Source organism: Acomys minous (genome assembly GCF_964271855.1).
Source record: "Acomys minous genome assembly, chromosome: 16".
NCBI lineage: Eukaryota > Metazoa > Chordata > Mammalia > Rodentia > Muridae > Acomys > Acomys minous.
Genome location: NC_140498.1, coordinates 24,601,482 through 24,623,504, shown reverse-complemented (window position 1 = coordinate 24,623,504; position 22,023 = coordinate 24,601,482). Strand labels below are relative to the sequence as shown.

At 39.7% G+C, this 22,023-nt stretch overlaps 1 protein-coding gene across 6 annotated transcripts in view; it reads left to right on the top strand.

The window, feature by feature from the left end:
- Window positions 1-22,023, top strand: part of SOX30 (SRY-box transcription factor 30) — a 79,624-nt gene that overhangs the window by 41,822 nt on the left and 15,779 nt on the right. For 5 of the 6 annotated variants that reach the window (XR_014775820.1, XR_014775821.1, XR_014775822.1 and 2 more), the window contains one exon: window positions 10,901-11,393. The exons of the other annotated variant lie outside the window; for it this stretch is intronic. Coding sequence is in view for 1 of the 5 variants with exons in the window: in XM_084763970.1 (XP_084620096.1) it covers window positions 10,901-11,393 (493 nt within the window). In the remaining 4 variants the exon portion in view is untranslated. The remainder of the gene's footprint in view (window positions 1-10,900; window positions 11,394-22,023) is intronic. 6 annotated transcript variants of the gene reach the window in all.

The following is a 22,023-nucleotide window of genomic DNA, read 5'->3' as shown; positions in this document are numbered from 1 at the left end:
GGATTGTGTTGAGTCTCCACTTTCTCTTCAGTTGTCTCAGCCAGGGGTTCTAAACCTGTGAGTTGCTACCCCTTTGAGGTCACGTATCAGATATCCTATATATAAAATATTTACATTACAATTCTTAACAGTAGCAATAAATTAGAGTTATGAAGTAGCAATGAAATAAATGGTCAGGGGCCATCACAACATAAGGAACTGTATTAAAGAGTCACAGCATTAGGAAAGTTGAGAACCACTGCTCTAAGAAGTTTCAATGATTTTGTTCTTTCTGGTGAAAAATTTATCAAGTCAGGTAGTACACCTTATAGTCACTTGGGTTTTGTTAAGTCATTTTCCTCCAAACACCTGATTTTTAAAAATGGTGTGTGTGTGTGTGTGTGTGTGTGTGTGTGTGTATGCGGGCGCGCGCACACATACCACTAACTGAATGTGCATGAGTTGGCCAGAGGGATCAGATAGTTCTGGAGCTTGAGTTATGGTTGTGAGCCACTTGACATGGGTGCTGGGAATCAAACTTAGGTCCTCCCAAGGGCAGTTAAGTGTTCTCCGGCCTCCAACTACCTACTTTCTATTTGCACTGACTTAAAACAACATAGACTAATTTTTTCACACAAGATTTTGATAGGTTTCTTTTAACTTGACCAATTAGCTTAACAGCTTTATAATTTAGGAGTATGCTTTTTCTTGTTTGTTGTTACCATTTTCGTGTAAACAACTACCTTTATATGAAAGCATTTTTTGTGCAAACAACCACTTTTATATGAATGTTTTACTTTAGTTGTCCTTATCAGTCTTCTTCCATTAACCAACATTTGTGATGCAAAAAGATGAAAAAAAATCTTCATTATTCAATTAGTTAGTGATTTAGAAATGTGTTATTAAATATTTCACACCAAACTCATGGATTTTTTAGTAATCTCTCCTTAATGCTCAACCAAGCTTACTTCATTTTCCTGTGTATTCTACCAAGCCCACTTGTTTTTCTAGGCAACCATTTGCACTGCATCACATTTTTCCAGAACACTTCATCTCATTAAGATATTAAATATACTTGAAAACTGAAAGTGCACTTCAGGATTTTCTGTTTCCATGAATCTTTCTATCTCCACTATCTTCTGAGTGAATTCAAGGCCATAGTTGCAAGCCTGCCTATCTGACCCCTCTACTGCCAAATATTTATCAGGCACCTGCTGGTAGACAGGTTGTGTTAGGGACAATATAAATATGTTTCCTTAGACCCTCTTGTCAAAGATTTTATAGTGTAGTTATATACAAGGCAGATACAGATAAAACTAATCTTCCTATTCCTTTGATCAAATCTATAGCAGCTTCTAGTCTGCCATTCTTTATATATTGCATTGTTTGCTCTGCTCATGTTTAATGCCACACTCTAAACTGCTCTGCTTTTAGTCTCTGAAAGTCCTGATAGCATGATTGTCTAGAACTGTCTTCAGCTATATTTTATCAAACAGCTTAGGTGCCAGCCTCCTTATTTATATTAGCATTCACATTATATAAATGTGAATGTATATAACAGGCTTTGAGGCTTCTTTAGAAAATACATTTATTTTACCTACTATAAAATATTTACTTGGCCATAGATGCACTTTTCATTAAGTTCTCTATTTTATTTGTTCAGCCTGAGATTGGTTTTGTTGATTATATCATTACTTAGTTGACAGTCTTTTGCTCTCTAGAATTCATACTTTTCCCCCTCTAAATGTTTTAGTTATATTTACCACCAGTTTTTCAACTGTGTGTCATTTAGTTCATATACTTTTTGAATAAAACAGTAAGAAAGAAAACTTTATGATGCTAGTACTGTTGTAATCCAAAAGTTCAGAAGGCCTGTCTTGGCCTTAAGATCCACTCTTAAGAAGGTGTTAGAAGGTCCATTAGAAACTCAAATCTGGACCAAAAAAATCTCTTAAAAGTTGTTTAATTCTAGGTAGGACACAACCATTCTGACTTTGAAATTATAGCAGCTGTGGCTGTCAAAATACATGAAGGGGGAAAGGTCCATATTTATAAGGTCTTGCTATTGTGGGGCTTTTGCAAATCCAGCTTGCAGTTTAATTAAGACATGGAGACTTGTATATAGTTTAAAGCTGTTGGCCTGTTATTGGGGCCGTCTCTCAGCACTACCTAAACTTATCCTGACTCCTCCACTATCCCATCTCTCCACGCTGTCTTCACTCTTGCCTGCAGTTCCATCCATCGTCCTTCTGCATCTTCTCTTCTCCCAAGTCTCTCTGCCTGTGTTGAGTTTCTGCCTTCCTGGAAGTCCCACCCCAATATTTTCTGCCCCAGCTCTGGACCATCAGTTCTTTATTATACAAAAAGCCACATTCCAGTTTGAACCAATCAGCAGCAAGACAACTTCTTAGCTCCTAAACAACCTAAGCTTTTGTCTTTAATATCTTTTGAGTTTTCTTTTTTGAGACTGATAACAAGGAAAACTGTAAGACTATAACTATCTGGTCTTCAACACCATCAGAGACCTGAAAATGATAAATTTTATGTGAGTATAGGAGTGAAGAGCAAACAGCTTCCAAAACTATAAAAATGACAGAGACTTACTGGCTACCTGGACAGTCACCCAAGGTTCACCTTGCCAGTGGGGCATCCATCTACAACTATCAGGTCCAGAAGATCTGAGACACTTTCCTGTGAAGCAGGAAAGTTTGAAGGCTGTCCCACCTGGTCTTGGCAAAGTAGGACGATCAACTTCTCAGTATCCTGCTTGTCCAGTGTAGACAGCAGACTGTCAGCAGTCAAAGTAAAGGGCAGTTTATAGCCCAGTAGCCAGCTTTGGCACATACAAAGCAAGCTCTAGGTTGAGGTTCTTCGGTGCCCATCATCTTCTTCAGAGAAGTTTGCGGGTGCTGCCAGGAGTTGAACTGTCGCTCTGTTATGAAATGCTTTTTATTAAAACATCTTAAATGCCATATTCTGTTATTTGAGGACCACCTATCTATCTAAAGTGTATCTAAATAGACAAAATTTCTTGCTTTTTGTTACTTGCTTTCTGCTTAACTTTAAAAAACAATATGTAGGAGGCTAAATAAAGCTTATTTCTATAATTAATTAAACTAGTACCTAACATGACTGCAAGTATATTTCTGAAAGCATATGAAAGGATATGATTATTTATAAGTGACTGACTATGAACTTGTATTTCTTAATTATCCCTAACAGCTTATGATAGTAGCTTTCAAAAGATTAAGACTATACATTAATTTTTGGGGAAGGTTCAAGACAAGGTTTCTCTGTGTAGCCCTGGCCATTTTGGACTTTGTAGACCAGACAGACCTAAAACTCGCAGAGATATGCCTGCTTCTGCTCCCTTGAGTGCTGGGATTAGAAGTGTGTGTCACCAAGCCCAGTTTACATTACATTTTTCAATGAGTTGCATATGCACATATACCCTAAACAAGAGTTGAATTATATATACAGTATGTTGTAGCAAATATAAATGTAAATTTATATAACCATACAAAAATCCATATCAATCTATATTTGAGACTTGTTACTTTGTAGTCTAAAAGGAGATACAATAACTCACCTTTATTTGTTATTTTCAGTGAGGTATAGTAATCTGTCCTTCTTTGTTTTTTTTTTTATCCCCTTTCCTCTCTTTTCCCCCTTCTACCCCCTAATACTAGATAGGAGAGAAAGGGTAGAGGAGAGAATGAGAGAGAGCAAGCCCTGAATGTAACCTCCTTCCCTTTGTTTCCTTGTTGACCATGACCAATAACAACTTGCAAATAACTCCCCTAAATGCCAAAAAAAAATATCATAACCCACTGAACGACCAAAAACCACTCACCCCACCTCTTGTCAGTGAGGGTGCCACATTCTTTAAATTGCTTCTTGCTGTCTGGGGGTGATGGCTTATTCTGGGGACTCTTAAAAAATTGAGATATTGGCCAAGCCCTGGGAGAGCTGGATGCCCAGGCTCTGTGGGATCATCTGGGGCTAGAAAAGTGCAGAGCCTAACTGAAGTTTTGTCTGAAGCAGTCTGTAAGTGGGGCTAGCTGCTTTGTCTTCATTTGTGGCTAGGCCTTTTTTTTTTTCTGAAAACACAGAAACTTTAAAGATAACTTTGTAGGGACATTTTTGCATTAACACATGTGTGGAATGTGCAATGTGCACAAATCAGCTAAAGATGATTCTCTGCTGTATGCTTGAGAAGGTGAAAAGCGTCTGTCAATCTTTAATAGGGTAATGTAAATCTCTATCATGACATATGAAAGGTAGCATGTAATAATAGATTATGAGCCCAAAAGATGCATTGGCTACTGCAGAGACAATCATGTCTCAGCCAGTCTCCAGAGCTGTTTCCATGTAGGGGGATCATTCGTGTCAGCTGTTTTGTTGTTCTAGGCCTCTTCCTTTGCCTCTTCCATATCAGCAGCCAAGATTTTCAGGAGGTCTCCTATGGTCAAATTTAATCTTTATTAACTTTGAAGGTATCCACAGCTTTTCGTTTCCCATAGAAGTAAATGTGTAGCCTCATTCCCAATGAAACATATTTCCTGACTTCCATTCTGAGGTTAACATATCCTTATAGTATAGATGCTGATTTATTCAGCAGCATCTGTGCTACCTGTGACATTGACATTTAAAAATTTTTTAAATTAATAAAGCATTGTGTAATCTATATCTGAGAGATTTCATATCTTCCTTCTGTTTTATAAGCATTTCTTTTAAAGTACAGTTAGATCTTTCCACAGTTGCTTGACCTTTAGGATTGTAAGGCATGCCTGGAACATGTTTATTTTATAGTATTTAAAAGAGAGTCTAAGTTGTAATAAACCTGTAGGCTGAATTACTTTATTAATTGCTCACAGATCTGTTAGCATCCTCCATTTTCCAGATTTCTTTTTAAGGGCAAAGAATTCCAAAGGCTGGTGGAATCTTCTGTATGTTGAGCCTCCAGCTGCTCTTGGGCCAGCCATTCTAGAGCCTGTAGCTTTTGCTTATTTCAGAGCCACTTCTCTATCCAAAGAGGCTCGTTAGTTAACCATTTTAAGTAGGGCAGTTGGTACTTCATCAGTAGTGGCTCCTCCATGTAAATTTGCAGAGATAACATCTGTTGTGCCCTGCCTACGGACAGCCTGGATGGTGTGTGACTGGTTTGGATAACGCTTTTCAGCATCATTACCAAGAACATCTCCTATTAGTCCATGAAGTTAAAGGAATGCTAATCTGTGTTTCCCAGTGTTGTAATAGATACCTTCCCCATAAATCCATAGCTGTATTTGCCACATATGGTCTTCCTATAATTCATTTTAGACTTCTTTACCTGAGACAATGTCCCAATTCCTAGGATCTGTGTAGATACTTTTCAAAGTGGCCAAGTTGAATTAGAAGAATTTTGTGGAATTATTGTTATATCTGCCTTGGTATCCATTATGCCATCAATCCCAATTCCATCTAATTGTAATGTCAGCTTTTGTCTCTGCTCATATCAGTTTGCTAAAATATTTTTCCCAGTATCTTTAGAATCTCTTGTTTATCCATCAGAGTAGTTAAACTTAGAGCAGTGTTGTCTATTGTATTAGGCATTACTTCTTCTGGTTGTTCTCTAGAAGAGTCTCTCCTTGGCTGACAGGGAATTAATAGCTCATATTGGTTTTTTGTTTGTTTGTTTGTTTGTTTTTGGGCAGAGCCCACGCAAAGCCTCCTAGGCCATTTCCCCAATTGTAAGGAACAGTCTTGTTTCTCTGAGTGATCTACATTCATATGTCCTGTGTCTGCTCTTTCCACGTCTTTCACATATTCCAGGAAGCTTTCTCCCTGGATTATCACTAGAGAAAATATTATTCTTAGGAACTGTTTGTCTACAGTCCTTTAGGAAATGACCTGTTCTTCCACAGCCAAAGAATCAGACATTTTGAACTCTCATACTTTTAGCAATTGCTTGTCCAATCAAAATGGATTGTAAATATTAGATCCAATGTCTGCAGTAGTTTTAATCCATTCCTAAATAGGCGCATATCTGACCTTTAAAGGTTTAATAGCCTTTTTGCATTCAGCATTAGCATGCTCGAAAACAATAGACTCAATTACAATTTCTCTTGCTTCTGGATCTGATAATGCTCTATTTACAGATGAAGTTAATCTTTGTTTTAAAAAATCAATAAAAGATTTATCTGAGCCTTGAACTATTTGTAAATGATTCAGACCATTTTTCCTGTTGTTCTACCTTGTCCAAAGCTTCTATAGCTAATATATGACATTGTTCTAAGGTGGCATCATTAAATGTAATTTGCCTTGACTCAGCATACTGATCTTCACCTAACAATTGATCCTTGAGAATACTAATAATTCTAGTCCTATTGGATTGCTCCATAGCTGAAGCCTCCTCTCTCCACCATGTCAGCCAGTGTAGTTGAGGGCCAGCTTCTAAGATAGTTGATATTAAATGTTTCTGATATTTTAGAATTATATGATTTAGCATGGCTCAGTTATTAGTTTCACATGAGGTGAGTGCACATTGTAAGCTATCAGTACCTCTTTAAATCCTTTTAGATCTAGCATCTCTATGGGCTGGCACCCAAATTCTCTGTAGTGGATTTCTCTCATCTGGAGCTAATTGTCTTACTGTAGCTGGAAAAATTATTGTAGGTCTTCTAATAGGCCTAGACTGCCATCCTGCAATCTCATCAAAAGGTGGCACCATGAGCTTTAGATTGGATTCCTCTGGGCTAACTTGAGAAAATTCTTTATTTTGATTTAAAATATCTTCTAATTTCTGTTCTACTGCTTTTAATCTAACATTCCATATCTCAGTAATTGCTTATCTTATTCTGATCTTTTGTAGAGAGTACATAGAAAACTATAGTTTTTACTGAACATATTATAATTAATTTATGCTTATAATCAAAACAAAACTTTTCTCCCATGTCAGACAATGTAGTGGAGGTCCAAATATCCTCTGCTATAGTGTTTTGCATTAGGAGGAGGGTTGGAGTTATTTTTAGTTAAAGAAAAAAGATGGGTTTTCCACAGATGACAAAGTAAGATGAAGGTCAGAAGGAAGCTGGGTATGGGCCTGCAAATAAAAATTGGGCTTTCCTGGGAACTGAATGGATGGATCATCAGGCACTCCTTGGTGGGGTAGGCAGAGCTACCCTTCATCAATGGCATGACCTTCATGGGCTCTCAGGCAACCACCATGTGCCCACTGACATGATTAACAAACTTATTCTTGGGGACATTAAATAGAGGAATGACACAGGAAGCCGAAACAGTGGCTTATTCAGTTGGATTCTGAATCACAATCAGGAAATAGTCTTTATGCAGTGCCACCATAATTTCATTTTTCTTGGAGCGAATTCGAAGGAAGGTTAAGTCATTCTGGGGGTCAATTTCGTGCACAATGCTCCGTGCCTTTAAGATGAAGTTTGCATGAGGTTGGCATACTGTGTAGTGGTGGGCTTGTCCATGGTGCTCTCAGTGGGAATGCCTCTGTGTTCACCATGATGATTCTAAAACACATGAATATGGTTAAGGGGTTAATAGGAGGAGGTTCACAGCTATGGAAAGAAGAAAAAATGAAACATGAATATACACTGAATGCATTAAAAATGTGTGAAATTGTCAAATAACAGTTAATAAAAATCTACCTTATTAACAACATCAATAAAAGAAAATTAGTGTAGTTCTTTCTTGTAAGTTTTCATGAGGAGTCAGGCAATAGCTTCACATTGTTCTGCCTCATTTTCCTCAGCTTTTTATGACCTCTTCCTCTTCCCAGAAATCCACTTTTCTTAACAGTAGCCTAAATATTCTTTCCAATTCTCAGTCTTCCCCGCTCTCTTCTCTTTATCCCAAGAGACATGCTTCTCCTCCTCATTAACTCTGTAAAACTGCTTTTTTTGTAGAAAAAAAATATCTGTCTCGGTCTGTGTCATGTCCTTCTGCCTCACTGTTCATCCCAGTCCTACAGCAGGAGCCTGTTTGTGCCTCTCCAGTCGCTCAGCACCTGCAGCGGCTTCTTTCTCCTTGGGCCTGTGCTTAGGAGACATGCAGCAGTTGTTCACAGCTATGCTTATTTACTTATATATTTGAATTGGTTAGTTGGATTTTGTATTGTTCCCTTTTGACCTTATGTGTCTAAAGCAGCTCCATATTTCATGTAATGATTGGACATTTCTGTCTACTTTAACAGCAAACTTATGTTTTACTCACACATGGATGTTTCTAGTGACAAATATGTCTCTTTCAAAAATAGCTTTTTCTGGTGTAGCTCTGACATCATTAAAATTTGGCCTTATGCTGGACATGGTGGCACATGCCTTTAGTCTTGCACTAGAGAGGCAGAGGCAGGTGGAGTTTGCGGCCAGCCTGGTCTACAGAGTGAGTCCAGGACAGTAAAGGCTACACAGAGAAACCTTGTCTCAAAAAAAATTGGCCTCCTGGGGCATTGTATTCATTCATTCAAACCTGCACAAAGCAGTGAGAACATGGTGGACCACATGTGAGTGTATTCATTACACCAGTGATGGACAGTGCTCATAGGTATTGGGTAGCCATTAGCCACTCCTAAATGCGAGGGAGCCTAGGACATTGTAGTTTTGTTGTGTCCTAAAAGAAGAGAAGCCAAGTAACTGGCTGGTTTCTAACGGTTAGTGTGTACTGTGCCTTAATGTTTGAGGCATTAGAGCTCTGTGCATTTTCTTGATCTTTCAAATCACTGACTTATTAAAGTTGCACACTTTTAACCTCCTGCTTATCAACCTCCACCTCTAACATTTAAAATGTTTCTAGATAACTCTGTGCAACAAAATAAAATAGATATATGTCTGCTACTTAATACTTGTCATTAAATGAATGCATGGTTATCACTCCAGGCCTCCTTTCTGTCTCTTCTTTTATAGAACAATCTTAGTTAGAAAGATTATTAGAAAAGATATATGCCCTTTCAATGACCAAGACATGATCAATTGTTCTGAAGACTTCTTGTAACTTATATTTTCTGATAACTAAATGCTTATGCTGGGTATAGGAAAAAGAATTCATTGTCAGAGGTAGATTGTCAGGTTAATGTCTTGAATATGGTAACAACTCAGGAAATAAAATTTTGAGAGTTTTTAGAAGTTTGCCTGGCCTTGTGGTTGTTGCAGGATACTGTAGATGTCTTTACGGCAGATCCGTGTAGGAGTATCTCCTTAAACTTAATTGTTTCTCCTTCAATCAAACCTTAGCTCTTTCTCTAAAGACTTATGTGTGGGCTGTTGTATGTGTGTATGTCTGTGTTCCTGTGCATGCCTATATACACAAGCCAGAGAATGAATGTTGAATCCTTGAAACTGGAGTTACTGGTGCTTGTGAGACCTGGCTTGCTATGCAAATACTGGGATCTGAACTCTGGTCCTCATGATTGCAAAGCAAGTGGTCTTAATCACTGGGCCATCTCTACAATGATTCTTGACTAGATCCTGGTAATAACAAACATAAAAAACAACTTAGGGGGTTACACAAACTTGTAGTTCCAGCACAGAAGGCTGAGAGCAGGCTGGGCTAAAAAGATCAGGACAGCTTCATGTACACCCTCCTGTACTTCACTAAGCAGACATCTTGAAATAGATTGGCGGGGCTCTTCACTCCTACTTTGAGGTTTAGAAGAGCATTGCCTGCTTCTGCTGAGAGAAGGAAGGAGAAGGAGGTCTCCCCTGGATAAAGTTGAGAGAAGATCTGCATTTGGGGCTCTTGAGAGATATTTCTACCTGCAGCAGCTCTGTACTTGGACTGTATTTTTATTAACAGACACATAGTTGAATTGGAATGCCCTGGGTAGGACTCTACTCCAAAGTCTTCTTCTCTTTTGTATTTTATCATGAACGCTTAGTTAAATTGAGTCTGAGTGTGTTGTTTGGATAACGGAATCTCAACCAGCAGTACTGTCTTCTTTGGGAATGGAAGCATAGATGACTTTTACTTACCTTTAAAAATTCTGCTCTTGGGCTGGAGAGTGGCTCAGAGGTTAATAGCACTGGCTGCTCTTCCAAAGGCCCTGCGTTCAATTCTCAGCTACCACATGATGGCTCACAGTCATCTGTCATGAGATATGGTGTCCTCTTCTGGCCTGCAGGTATTACACTCAGGCATAACACTGTATGCATAATAAATAAATAAATCTTTAAAAAGAATTCTGCTCTTACCAATCATGTCCCACAAGGATTCTTTCCAAGTCTGTCACAAATGGCTAAGCATGACAAATCCTATTCTCTTTGGAGATTTCCAGCTATATTCACTTTGAATGCAGTAAAATGAAACAATTTTCTTGATTGTTTTAATTTTTCCAACTAAAAAGTATCATACTTTCTAATGAAAAATAACCCACAGTGCTACTTTGAAACTTGTTTATATGAAAAAAAAAAAGCCATGTTGACTAAAACCCAAATGAACATCTAGATTTTCTTACTACACATGTATCTTTTCCCCCACCCCTAGATGATTGTTCCTTAATGATAACTGTTGCCAGTAGTTTTATATTTTTCTGTTTATAAATCAACATCTTAATGTATTCATTCTTTTATCAATAGTAATTTTATTCATTTGTTTGCATATCCAAAGTTTGTTGAGGACTTGCCTATTAGGTGCTAGGCAGAAGCTGAACTTGGGGTTATAGTAGTGAAAGAAACACAATCTGTCTTCTTATGGCACTCAGAGTTTGGTCCGGAAAGAGAGAAATTCACAAGAAATTACAATGACTTCAGAATTGTCAGAATATTGTAAATAAAGAGAGGAGTGGTTTGACGTGATACCATTACTAACTAGGTGAAGGTGGATAGTGAACTTTCCTTCAAAGGTCCAAGTTCACGGTGCGGTAGATACCAGGAGAGATCCTTACAATGCTTAACCTCTGCTATTTTTATTTCTGAAGGTGACGCCCCACCTGCCATCCAGCTGCCCACACCTGCAGTCCAGCACCCAAGCCCCATCACACTTTTCCAGCCCAGCGTCTCCAGCACTGGCCCGGTGTCCGTCCCGCCTCCAAGTCTGACGCCCCGCCCATCACTCCCGCCTCAGCGCTTCACTGGGCCTTCCCAAACTGACGTTCATAGGCTCCCTTCGGGAAGCGGTCGCTCTGTGAAGAGACCCACTCCGGTCTCTCTGGAGAGCGCCAGCAGGATTCCAGCTGGTGCAAGTACTGCCCATGCCAGATTTGCAACCTCGCCTGTCCAGCCTCCCAAGGAGTATGCCAGCGTTTCCACTTGTCCCCGAAGCACTCCAATACCCCCAGCGACTCCCATTCCACACTCCCATGTCTATCAGCCCCCACCCCTTGGCCATCCAGCTACGCTGTTTGGGACGCCACCTCGCTTCTCGTTTCATCACCCTTACTTCCTACCTGGACCTCATTACTTTCCGTCAAGGTAAACGAACAGTTTTCTACTTCTTACCTAAAAATACCCCTAATTAAGGTTTACTTTGGAGGGCATTTCTTTTCTGCTGAAAAGGGGGGCTTCCTCAGTCAGCATTAAGAGCCTGAATAAGAACCAGGCAGCCCACACAAATGGATGGAGGGGCCATATGAGGACCTGCGGAGCTAGAGCTAGAGAGAATCCATCGTCAGCCGTTTCTCCACTCAAGCCAGCTCTCTCCTGTGAGAACAAGGTTTCAGTGTTGTCAAATATGGCTTCATAGGAAACAGTTAGGAGAAGCCAGGTGATCCCTTTTTTAGAGCTGTGTTTTACAAATTTGAATTGTGTGGCATCTAGTTAAATGCAGATCCTGACTATTAGGTCTGGGGTACAGGAATGTAGCATGCTTTGCTGCATGCCTGTAATCCCAGCACTCGGAGGCAGAAGCAGGAAGATCTCTGTGAGTTCAAGGCCGGCCTGGTGTACAAAGTAAGTCCAGGACAGCCAAGGCTACACAGAGAAACCCTGTCTCAAAAAAACAAACAAACAAAAGTCTGCATTTCTAATAAACTCCTATGTGATCCACTTCTGTTTGTTTATGTAGCACATTTTTAAAAATATTTATTTATTATTTATACAGTATTGTGCCCACATGTGTGCCTGTCCACAAGAAGGCACCAGATCTCATTACAGGTGGTTGTAAGCCACCATGTGCTTGCTGGGAATTGAACTCGGGACCTTCGGAAGAGCAGCTGGTGCTCTTAAACCTCTGAGCCATCTCTCCAGCCCATGGAGCACATTTTGAATAATAAGTGTGGGAAGGAAAGGCTTTCAAGCCAAGAGACATGGAATGACTAGTTAAAAGTTAAACTTCCTCTCTGTACCCATTGTACCAAACCAGAGGACTTCCCATGCATATTAACAGCAATAAAATTGATTTTCATAGGGAAATATCTTGGGAAAGCAAATTGCAAGGTGAAGACCTTGCAAATATCCTCTACTTCTCTGTTGCTGTTAGGTATATAGATAGTTTATGTTGTGATTGGAATATTAAAATGCTTGATACTCATCTTTTATTGTTAAGTAGATTAAATAATAGGAAGTTTAGCTTTCTTACCTTGACAAGGCTTATAGGATTTGATTATAAATGTACAAATTATCTTGATACTTTAAAGAACATTTTATAAGAAGGTGTTTGAAAACAAGCACTTAGAATGTAGAAACAATACTATTAGCAATAGTAAATGTAATATAATACAGTACAATAGTGAATGAAGTGGATAAATAGTATTGCATTTCTTAAACGTGAATGTAATTGGACTTAGGAATATCAAAGCAGTATGTCAAATGTAAATATCAAGATAATACTCTTTTTCAGAAATGAAAGTGAGATCTATATAATTTCATCCTTAAAATTCTTTGTAATTGCTCTCTGACTTTTGTCCATGTATTTCTGATAATAGGTTTTACCAGGGAATGAGTAATCTACTTATGCTTTCTTAAGTAAACAATCTAGTATGGGTAAATGGCAAAGTTAACTGATTTCCTTTTAGTTTTCCTTGTCTCTAAATTGATAATAGAATTTTTAATTGCTTCAATACAATGATTACAATGGGTATTTGAAATAGAAATGCACATATATTTTGTGTTTATTTTACATACTTTAGAAATTTATTCACTTTACATGCCAATCGTAGGCCCCTCCCTCCTGTCCTCCCAGTTCCACCCTCCCTCCCTTTGTCCCATCTCCTCCGTCCCTTCCCTTTCAGAAGAGAGGAGACACACCCCGACTCCCACCTCCACTAACCCACCCTAGCTACCAAGTAACATCAGGACTGAGCACTTCCTCTTTTGCAGTGTCCTAGCAAGGCAGCCCCACCAGGGGAAGTGATCCAAAAGCATGCAACAGAGTCCATGTGAGGTAGCCCTCACTCCCTTTACTAGAGGACCCATATGAAGACCTAGCTACCTATCAAGTACATATCTGTAAGGGGCCTAAGTCCAGTCCATGCATGGTACCTGGTTGGTGTTTCAGTCTCTAAAAGCCCTTTTGGGCCCAGGTTAGTTGGCTTTGTTGGTCTTTTTGTGGAGCTCTTGTGCCCTCTGGGTCCTTCTATCCCCCCCACCCCCACCCCACCCTGCCGCATTCTTCCACAAGGCTCCTTGCACTCAGCCCAATGTGTGACTGTCTCAGCATGTGTTGTAATATGCTGCTGGATGGAGCCTCTCAGAAGACAGCTGTGCTAGGCTCCCATTTCCAAGCAGAGCAAAGTGTTGCTAATAATGTCAGGGGTCGGCTCTCTCCCATGTGGTGGGTCTCAGATTGGGCCAGGCATTGGGTGGACATTCCCTCCATCTCTGCTCTATCTTTATCCCTGCATTTCTTGGAAGCAGGATAATTCTGGGTTGAAGTTTTGGTGGGTGTGTTGGTGTTCCCCTTCCTCCACTAGGAGTCTGTCTAGTTAGAGGGTGGCCTCTTCAGTCTCCATGACCCCTAGCTAGAGACACTTCCATATCTTCCCATGAGCCTACTATTTTACATGTTTTAACAAAACTAAATTGGTTATGTATTTTAATGGAGTCATTTTGTAAAGCAAAGGGATACTTACACTTCTCATACCTCTCTTTGACTAGTATCCGTTTCATTTTGCTTTTATGAAACTTGCTTGTCCTTCAATGTTCACTCCATCTCTCCAACCCCTATGTGGGGAATGGTACCACCCACATTGGCCAGGCCTTCCCACCCTGATGAATGTAATCAGGACAATCACATACAACCATACCCAGAGACCCATTTCCCTCAGCTGATTCTAGACTCTATCAAGTTGACAATCAAAAGAAGACATTAAAAATGTAAACAGACCTTTAGAGATGAATCAACAATGTAAAATCTGCCAGCAAAGGGAAAAATTCTGGACCATGTGATATTGCTAAATGCTATGAAATTTTAAAAGAAGAATACAAATCAGTCTTTTCTCAAACTCTTAACCCCACCCCCCAAAATAGGAAGGAATACTTGCAGTGCTAGCATTACCCACCTACCAAAGCTAGCGTGAATCAAAATTGCATACTTTATATGAATATACATGCAAAATTATGCTAACTCTATCAGCAACAGTAAAAGGATTGCAAGCCAGGACCGAGTTGGATTTACCTCCAAAATGAATGCATAGTTCACATCTGAAATTTATTAATAGTAAAGCCACAGATAATATCTGCTGATATAAAAAAGCATTTGCTCAAACCCAGTGTCTTGGGACGAAATAAATGCCTTAGTTCATGTTATTTTTTTAGACTAGGAATAGGGGGAACTTTCTCAATATTGTAAAGAAATGTATCAGAATCCCATAGATGACATCATATTAATGACAGATGGAACATTTCCCGCCTAAGATCAGGAATTAAAATCCTATGTCCTTTTTACCATTTCTGTTCCATATTGTACTGTAAAGTCTGAGCCGTATCAGTTAGGCAAGACAGAAAACAAAAAGTTCCAAAATGGAAACTATTTTTACTTGATGTCATCCTATATGTGGAAAAAAAAATTAATCAACAACAAACGGGCCAGTGAGGTGGTTCAGTGGGTAAAAGCACTTGCTGGCAAGCTTGAGGACCTAAGTTTGATCCCAGAGACCCACATGGTGGAAAGCCAAAACTGACTCCCAAAGATTATCTTCTGACCTCCACATGAGTGATAATGCATGCACATGCCCACACACATACACATACGTGTGCACCAAATAAATAGACATGAGGGCTGGAGAGGTGCCTTAGTGGTTAAGAGCACTTACTAGTCTTCCAGAGAAGCAGGGCTTGGTTCCCAGTATGTACGTGGCAGCTCACACCATCTGTAACTCCAATTTTAGCAGGTCTAATGCCTTTTTCTGGCCTCAATAGGCACCTGCCTGTATATGGTGTACATTTATACATAATGGCAAAAACTGAAATTTATAAAGTAAGACAAATATAATAACAATAAAAAGTAAATCGAAAAATATACTGTAGCTGATAAGCTCTGTAGTTTCAAGGTATTAAATAACTTTACAAAATTCAGTGGGCAAAATGCAGGCATAGTAGCACACATCTGTAATACCAGCATACCTAAAGCAGGATGAGTGGAGGAGAGAGAAGAGCGCCTGGAAGCACATGGGCCAGCTGGCCTGCTGTGCAGCGGTGAACAGGAGACCCCGGGGTCAAACATGGTGCAAACTAAGGACCTCCACGTATGTGCAGTGACATACATGGGCCACAAAGTCACACACATGCACACACAAGTATATATGAGACAAAAACGCACACGTACATCATACACACCAATACATAGATAAATTCAATGTGATATAAAAAGAATGAAGGTAATTCACAGCCAGTTGGAAGGCAGATTGTCAGATTCTTACAAAACTAAACATTAGTAATCGTGTTGCTTGGTGTTCACCAAAATGAATTTTTGTTCATATAAAAATCTGCATAAAGACGCTTACAGAGACTGAAGGAAACAAGAAACTCCTTCAGTAGGTGGATGGATAGACTGATACAGCCAGCTAGTGGAATATCACTTACTGCTAGAAAGAAATAGAGTAGGAAACCATGAGTCACAGAACCATGAGTGTATATTACTGAGAGGCCCTTCTGAAAATAACAGACTCTGCTTTCAATATAGAACCTCCTGGAAAAGATAAAAAGTTGCCATTTTCCCCATCTGTGTGAATATGTGCCCAAGAGCATTCTCATCTTACCAGGAAACCAGTCACTAGGTCCTACTTGACTAGCAACCTCATCTTAATACAATTATCACTACAGGGATCCTGTTTTCTTTCTTTTTAAAAATATTTGTGTATTATTGTGTATATAGTGCTCTGCCTGTACATACTCCTGCAGTCAAGAAGAGGGCATCAGACCACATTATAGATGATTGTGGCCACCATGTAGTTGCTGAGAATTGAACTCAGGACCTTTGGAAGAGCAGATGTGCTCTAACTGCTGGTCCATCTCTCCAGCCCAGGGATCCTGTTTTCAAAGTCATACTCTCAAGTTTCCCAGACATCAGCAAGGGAAGGGAGGGGTGAACGTGCTGAGAGTGAAATTACTGTTGGGTAAGACACTGACACTGTGGTGGTCAGTGGGTGTTATCACACATTTGTTACTGAATAGACCAGTGGTTTTTAACACATAGACCACTCTGTTGTAAGATGTGTCATTGTGACCCTGCTCATATTGGGAAGAAGAATTATACAGGACCTCTTTGTATAGATGCTTAGTTTAGTTATGAGCCTAAAATTTCTGTAAAAGGTAAAAGTTTGTTTTTTTTAAGAGACACAGAAAAAAAAAGGCAATGTGGTCCTGTCATGAAGATAGATATTGTAAGTAATGGGGTAGAATTCAGTTCATTTTCAGCAGGGATGATCCCATGACTTTTTAGTGGGGGCGGGGGGAAGTGTTTATCAAATGGTATGGTAACAATTGAATATCCACATATCCACAATGAAATTTCACTCTTAGCTCTAACTACAAAAGTTTTATATCAAATGGTTGAAGACTTAGATATAAGAACTAAGGCCTTAATATTCTTGAAAGAGACTGCAAGGGTTTCTAGTAAGGGTAAATTGTATGACTTGGGTTTTGGTGATGCTTAGATACTACATTAGAAACCTAAGCAACAACAACAAAAAAAGCTAGTAGACTAGACTTCCTCATAATTGATACCTCTTCCATCAAGAAGTACCAAAAAAGAGAGACAAGAATTCACAAAATGTGCAGAAATAAGCAGATCATGTGTGCATAGCCTACACCAGGATATACAAAGAACACACTCAGTGAAATAAAAGGCAGCTCAGCTTACAAGTGAGCCAAAGTCGAAGGAGATGTTCTTGAAAAAAGATAACCATATGGCCAGTAAGCACATGGCAGGACTCAATAGTCATTACAGAAAAGCACATGGATGTAACTCCAGATTCCCTGCTAGAATTTGCTGAAGTAATAGTTTAAATGAGAATGTTGGAGAAATTAGAGTCCACATTTATTGCTAGTGGAAATGAAAATGACAGGCTCTTCTGAAGACTGCCGGTTTTCTGGAATATTAAGTATACAGGGAGTAGTGACTTCTCTCGTAGTTGTAAGTATAGAGTTAAGAGCTAGAAACTGGCCATTATGGACGACATCTGCATAGGCAGATGTAAGTAGGCAGCAGTGTTGTTAGGACTCTAAAGAACAGACTTCATAGACAATATGTATGATCAGCGAGATTGTAGATAGCTAATCATGGGGATGATGGAAAGCTAAAATCTGAATAGTAAGCAGATAGCTCACCATTGCTATTATAACAAACTTCAGTAAACTTAATGGCTTGAACAGTATAAATTAATTACTGTCTTGCAGTCGTTGAGGCTGGAAGCTGAAATATGCTTCTAGACAGATGGGTTTGCTGGGCATGATAAGAGTATGGTAGCTTACATCAGCAGTGACAATTGGTCTCATAGTTCTGGAGTCTAGAAGTCTGAAATTAAGCTATTGACAGGGCTGTGCTCCCTTGTGAAGATTCAGGCGAAGAACCCTCTTTCTGCATGTCTGTGTATGTCTATGTCTGATCACTGTTTTTCAATCTTTTGTTCTGTATGGTGTGTGTGTGTGTGTGTGTGTGAGAGAGAGAGAGAGAGAGAGAGAGAGAGAGAGAGAGAGAGGGAGAGGGAGAGGGAGAGGGAGAGGGAGAGGGAGAGAGAGAGAGAGAGAGAGAGAGAGAGAGAGAGAGAGAGAGAGAGACAGACAGACAGACAGACAGACAGACAGACAGACAGACAGACACACACACACACACACACACACACACACATATAGAAGTCAGAGAACAACCTCAAGTTTGGACCCTTCTACCTATTTGAAACAAGGTCTCTTGTTCGCCACTGCTTAGACCAGGCCCATTGGACCATGAGCTGTCGTCTTGTGTTGTCCTGTCTCTGTAGCTGTAGTTTGTTTTAGTTCCCTAGGATTGGGAGCCTTGTGCTGCTACACTGGTCTCTGTGTGGGTTCTAGGTTTTTCTATGCTAAGTGCTTTACCCACTGAACCAGCTCCCCAGCCTGGCCCCCTTTACAAAACACTAACTTTGAAAATTTCATACCTGCATACACCCTATTTTTTTATAAGCACATGAGTCATTGGAATCATGTTCTGCTCAATACGATGTCACACCTTGATGCCGTCACATCTGTAAAGACCCTATTTGCTAGTTGTCATATTTTAGGGTTCCAGGTGGGCATGAATATTGAAGGGACATTCTTCAACCCACTGCTTGTGCTTAAAACAAAGTTGTCAGCTGATTGACTTGCTCCCCCTGAGTCATTTTCCAAGCCAGTGGCTTTGTTTCCATGACTTAAGGTGCACTTTACTTTGGAGTGTAAGACACACAAAACGTGTGCTCTGTAAGCCAGAGCCGTTGATGGAAGGGGAAAGAATGTGCAGAGTTCTGTGCTGTCATCTTGTACCTGCGTTTCCCTGCTCCTGAGCATTCTCAAAGGACAGAGTCCTAATGCCCTCAGTTCATCTAGAGGGGAAGATGACCTGTGCTGTGGCCTCTGGGGAGTTAGCGTGACCAGCACATTGATTCCAAAGATCCAGCTTAGAGAATGATGACTCTTACCACCTTCACCATGGAGAAAAAACCTTTTACTTTTTTTGTGAATACGTTATTTACAGTTTGCTTTAGAAAATGTCTTATGCAAAAAGGTGACAGTGTAGCATAACGCGCCACACATGCTGGCACCCAGCTTCAGAAGGTGACTGACATTTTACTAGTCTTGTTTCTTTAGTTTCTCCTTACTTTGAGAGCAAGGATGTGTATTTTAAAGCAAATCACGGATTTCGTATTTCATGTACACTTTCATATGCTTCATCCAAAATCCAAATCAAATCTTTTTTTTTTGTCTTTGTTTTTTTCAAAACAGGGTTTCTCTGTGTAGCCCTGGCTGTCCTGGAACTCGCTCTGTAGACCAGGCTGGTTGAAATCACAGATACTGGCTTGCCTCTGCCTCCCAGAGTGCTGGGATTAAACGTGTGCGCCACCATGACCTGCTCAAATTAATTTGTTTTTACTGCTGGTATTCAAAAAGTTTTCAGTTTCAGGGCACTTCTAATTTCAACTCTGGAGAACAGAAATATTTATGTAGAAAGCCTATGCAAATCTACAAAACTGGAAAGCAAAACAAGACTTGGCTGAGGAGATAGCTCAGTGGGTAAAGGCTCCTGTTACCAAGCTTGATGGCCTGAGTTCCATACCCAGGACCTACATGATGGAAAGAAAGAACCAACTCCCCAAGCTTGTCTTTTGACATCCACACGTGCATAGTAGTACAGGTGATCCTCCTCCAGAGTAAACCACTATAAACAACATCGTGAATCAGAACACTTCTGGTTCTACACATTTTGGATAAAGAATACACTATACACATAAGCACACACACATATGCTTACTGTTTACAGACTTATGGAATGACTGCCAACGGTCTCATAGATGAAATTTTCATGTGCCTTATTTATTAGCCAACAATTCATCTGTCTTTGCTTTTCCTTTATTATCTCCAATCTGTCTTTTTAAAACTGGTAACTAAATCAAGAGCCAACCAAGTATACACGACTGTTGGATTATTTCCTAAGCTTCTCCAGTGACTCTCCACCTTCTTCAGTGCTCTTCCTAAGAAACAAAAACTTATCTACATCCTGGATGTGGTTTTTTACATCCTGGGTTATTGGCATGTCTCTCTGTCACTTATTTTGCTTTCTATAAAGTGACAGATGTTAAAATTCGATTAGATCTCAGTTCTTTGTTTTCTTTTTTTTTCAGTGATATCTCATATGTAGTAGTGTATTACACGGAGAAGTATGTAAGACTGTATATTAAGAATGCCCCATGGGTCCATGTGGTGTTGGCATGGTTGTGTCTCCATTACCCTTCCTGCTGAGCCAGTGCACAGTCAGCTAGCTCCTGGCAGCATGAGGGGTGCACTAGGACAGCTGTTCTCAACCTGTGGGTCACAACCCCTTCTGGGGGTTATATAACATATATTTACATTATGTTTCATAACAGTGGCAAAATTACAATTACGAAGTAGCAACAAAATAATTTTATGGTTGGGGGTCACCACAACATGAGGAACTGTGTTAAAGGGTTGCAGCATTAGGAAGGCTGAGACTGCACTAGAACTTAAAAAATGCAAGCATGTCGGCCCTGCCCTAGGTGGAGAAAATCAGAAGCTGTGAGTGGAGCCTTGCTAACACATTCCTTTGTATTTGAGGTGTAATATTTGTACATCTTTATGGAACTTGATGCATTTACATAGTACATAATAAAGGATAATAAAACACTTCCATCTCTAAGTTTTAATCATGTTAAATGCTTGGAATTTTACTCTTCTAGTCATTTTGAAATGCAGCACAGACTATTTTAACTAGTAGTTAGCTGCTGTGCTAAAGAAAAGCCGCTATTCTGCTGCTCTGTATTTTGGTGCCACGTCCTCTGCCCTTCAGGTTTCCAGCCGCCATTATTCTTCCCCAAGACCAGCTTAGTAGTTTCCACAAATGAACGATACCATGGTCTTTTCCTTTCTGTCTGGCTTTTTCACTTAACATAATGATTCCCATAAAGATTCCATTGTTTTTATGACTGAATAGTATTCTAGTGTGTAAAGATACCACAGTATCATTATCTGTTCATCCACTGAAGGGCGTTGGGACTGATGGAAATTTGTGAGTAGCACAATAAGAAACAGGAATATAAGTATCTTCTGGTATAGTGACCTCTGCTTTGAATATATTACACCAAGTAGGGGACTTGTATATGACCATTTGATTACCTATCTCCCTTTTTGGTTTTTAAAATTTGCAAGTGTTTTTCCCACCGTGTAGACTCTTTTTTTTTTCCCCTGTGTGAAAACTTCTTACATTATCATCCCAATTGTCTGTTTTCATTGTCTGCGCCTTTGGATCCTGTCATTAAACCAAATCATCGTCTACATCACACCTGTGTACAGAAGCCTTCCTCCAGTTCCCTGACAGTGATTTTATAATCCAGTGTTTTATACATAGGCCTCTGATCTCTTGTCAGTTAGAGACCAGGATGCATTCTGCTGCCCATGTAGATCTAGTTTTTCCAGCACTTCTTACTGAAAAGACTGAGTTTCCTTTGTCTACCATTAGTGGATTCTTAGTATCTTTGTATCTAATCAGTTGGCAGTATTGATATGAATTAACTTCTGTATTTTATTTCATTTTGGGTTTTTTTTTTTTTTTGGTTTGGTTTTGTTTGTTGTTTTTTGGATTTGTTTTGTTTTTGTTTTTTACAAGACAGGGTTTCTCTGTGTACCCTTGTCTGTCCTGGACTCGCTTTGTAGACCAGGCTGGTGTCGAACTCACAGAGATCCACTTGCCTCCACCTCCCTGAGTGCTGGGAGTTCAGGCATGCACCAGCATACCCAGCTTAACTTCTGGATTTTTGGTTCTATTGCATTTGTCTTTGTGTCTGCTTTTATGCCACTATCTTTATATTTAGATTACAGTAGCTTTGTAGTCTACATATGGGTTTTGTTTGCTTGTTTGTATTGAGAACAAAGCCTTATGTCACTTTGGCTAGCCTCACACTTGCTCTTTAACTAATAT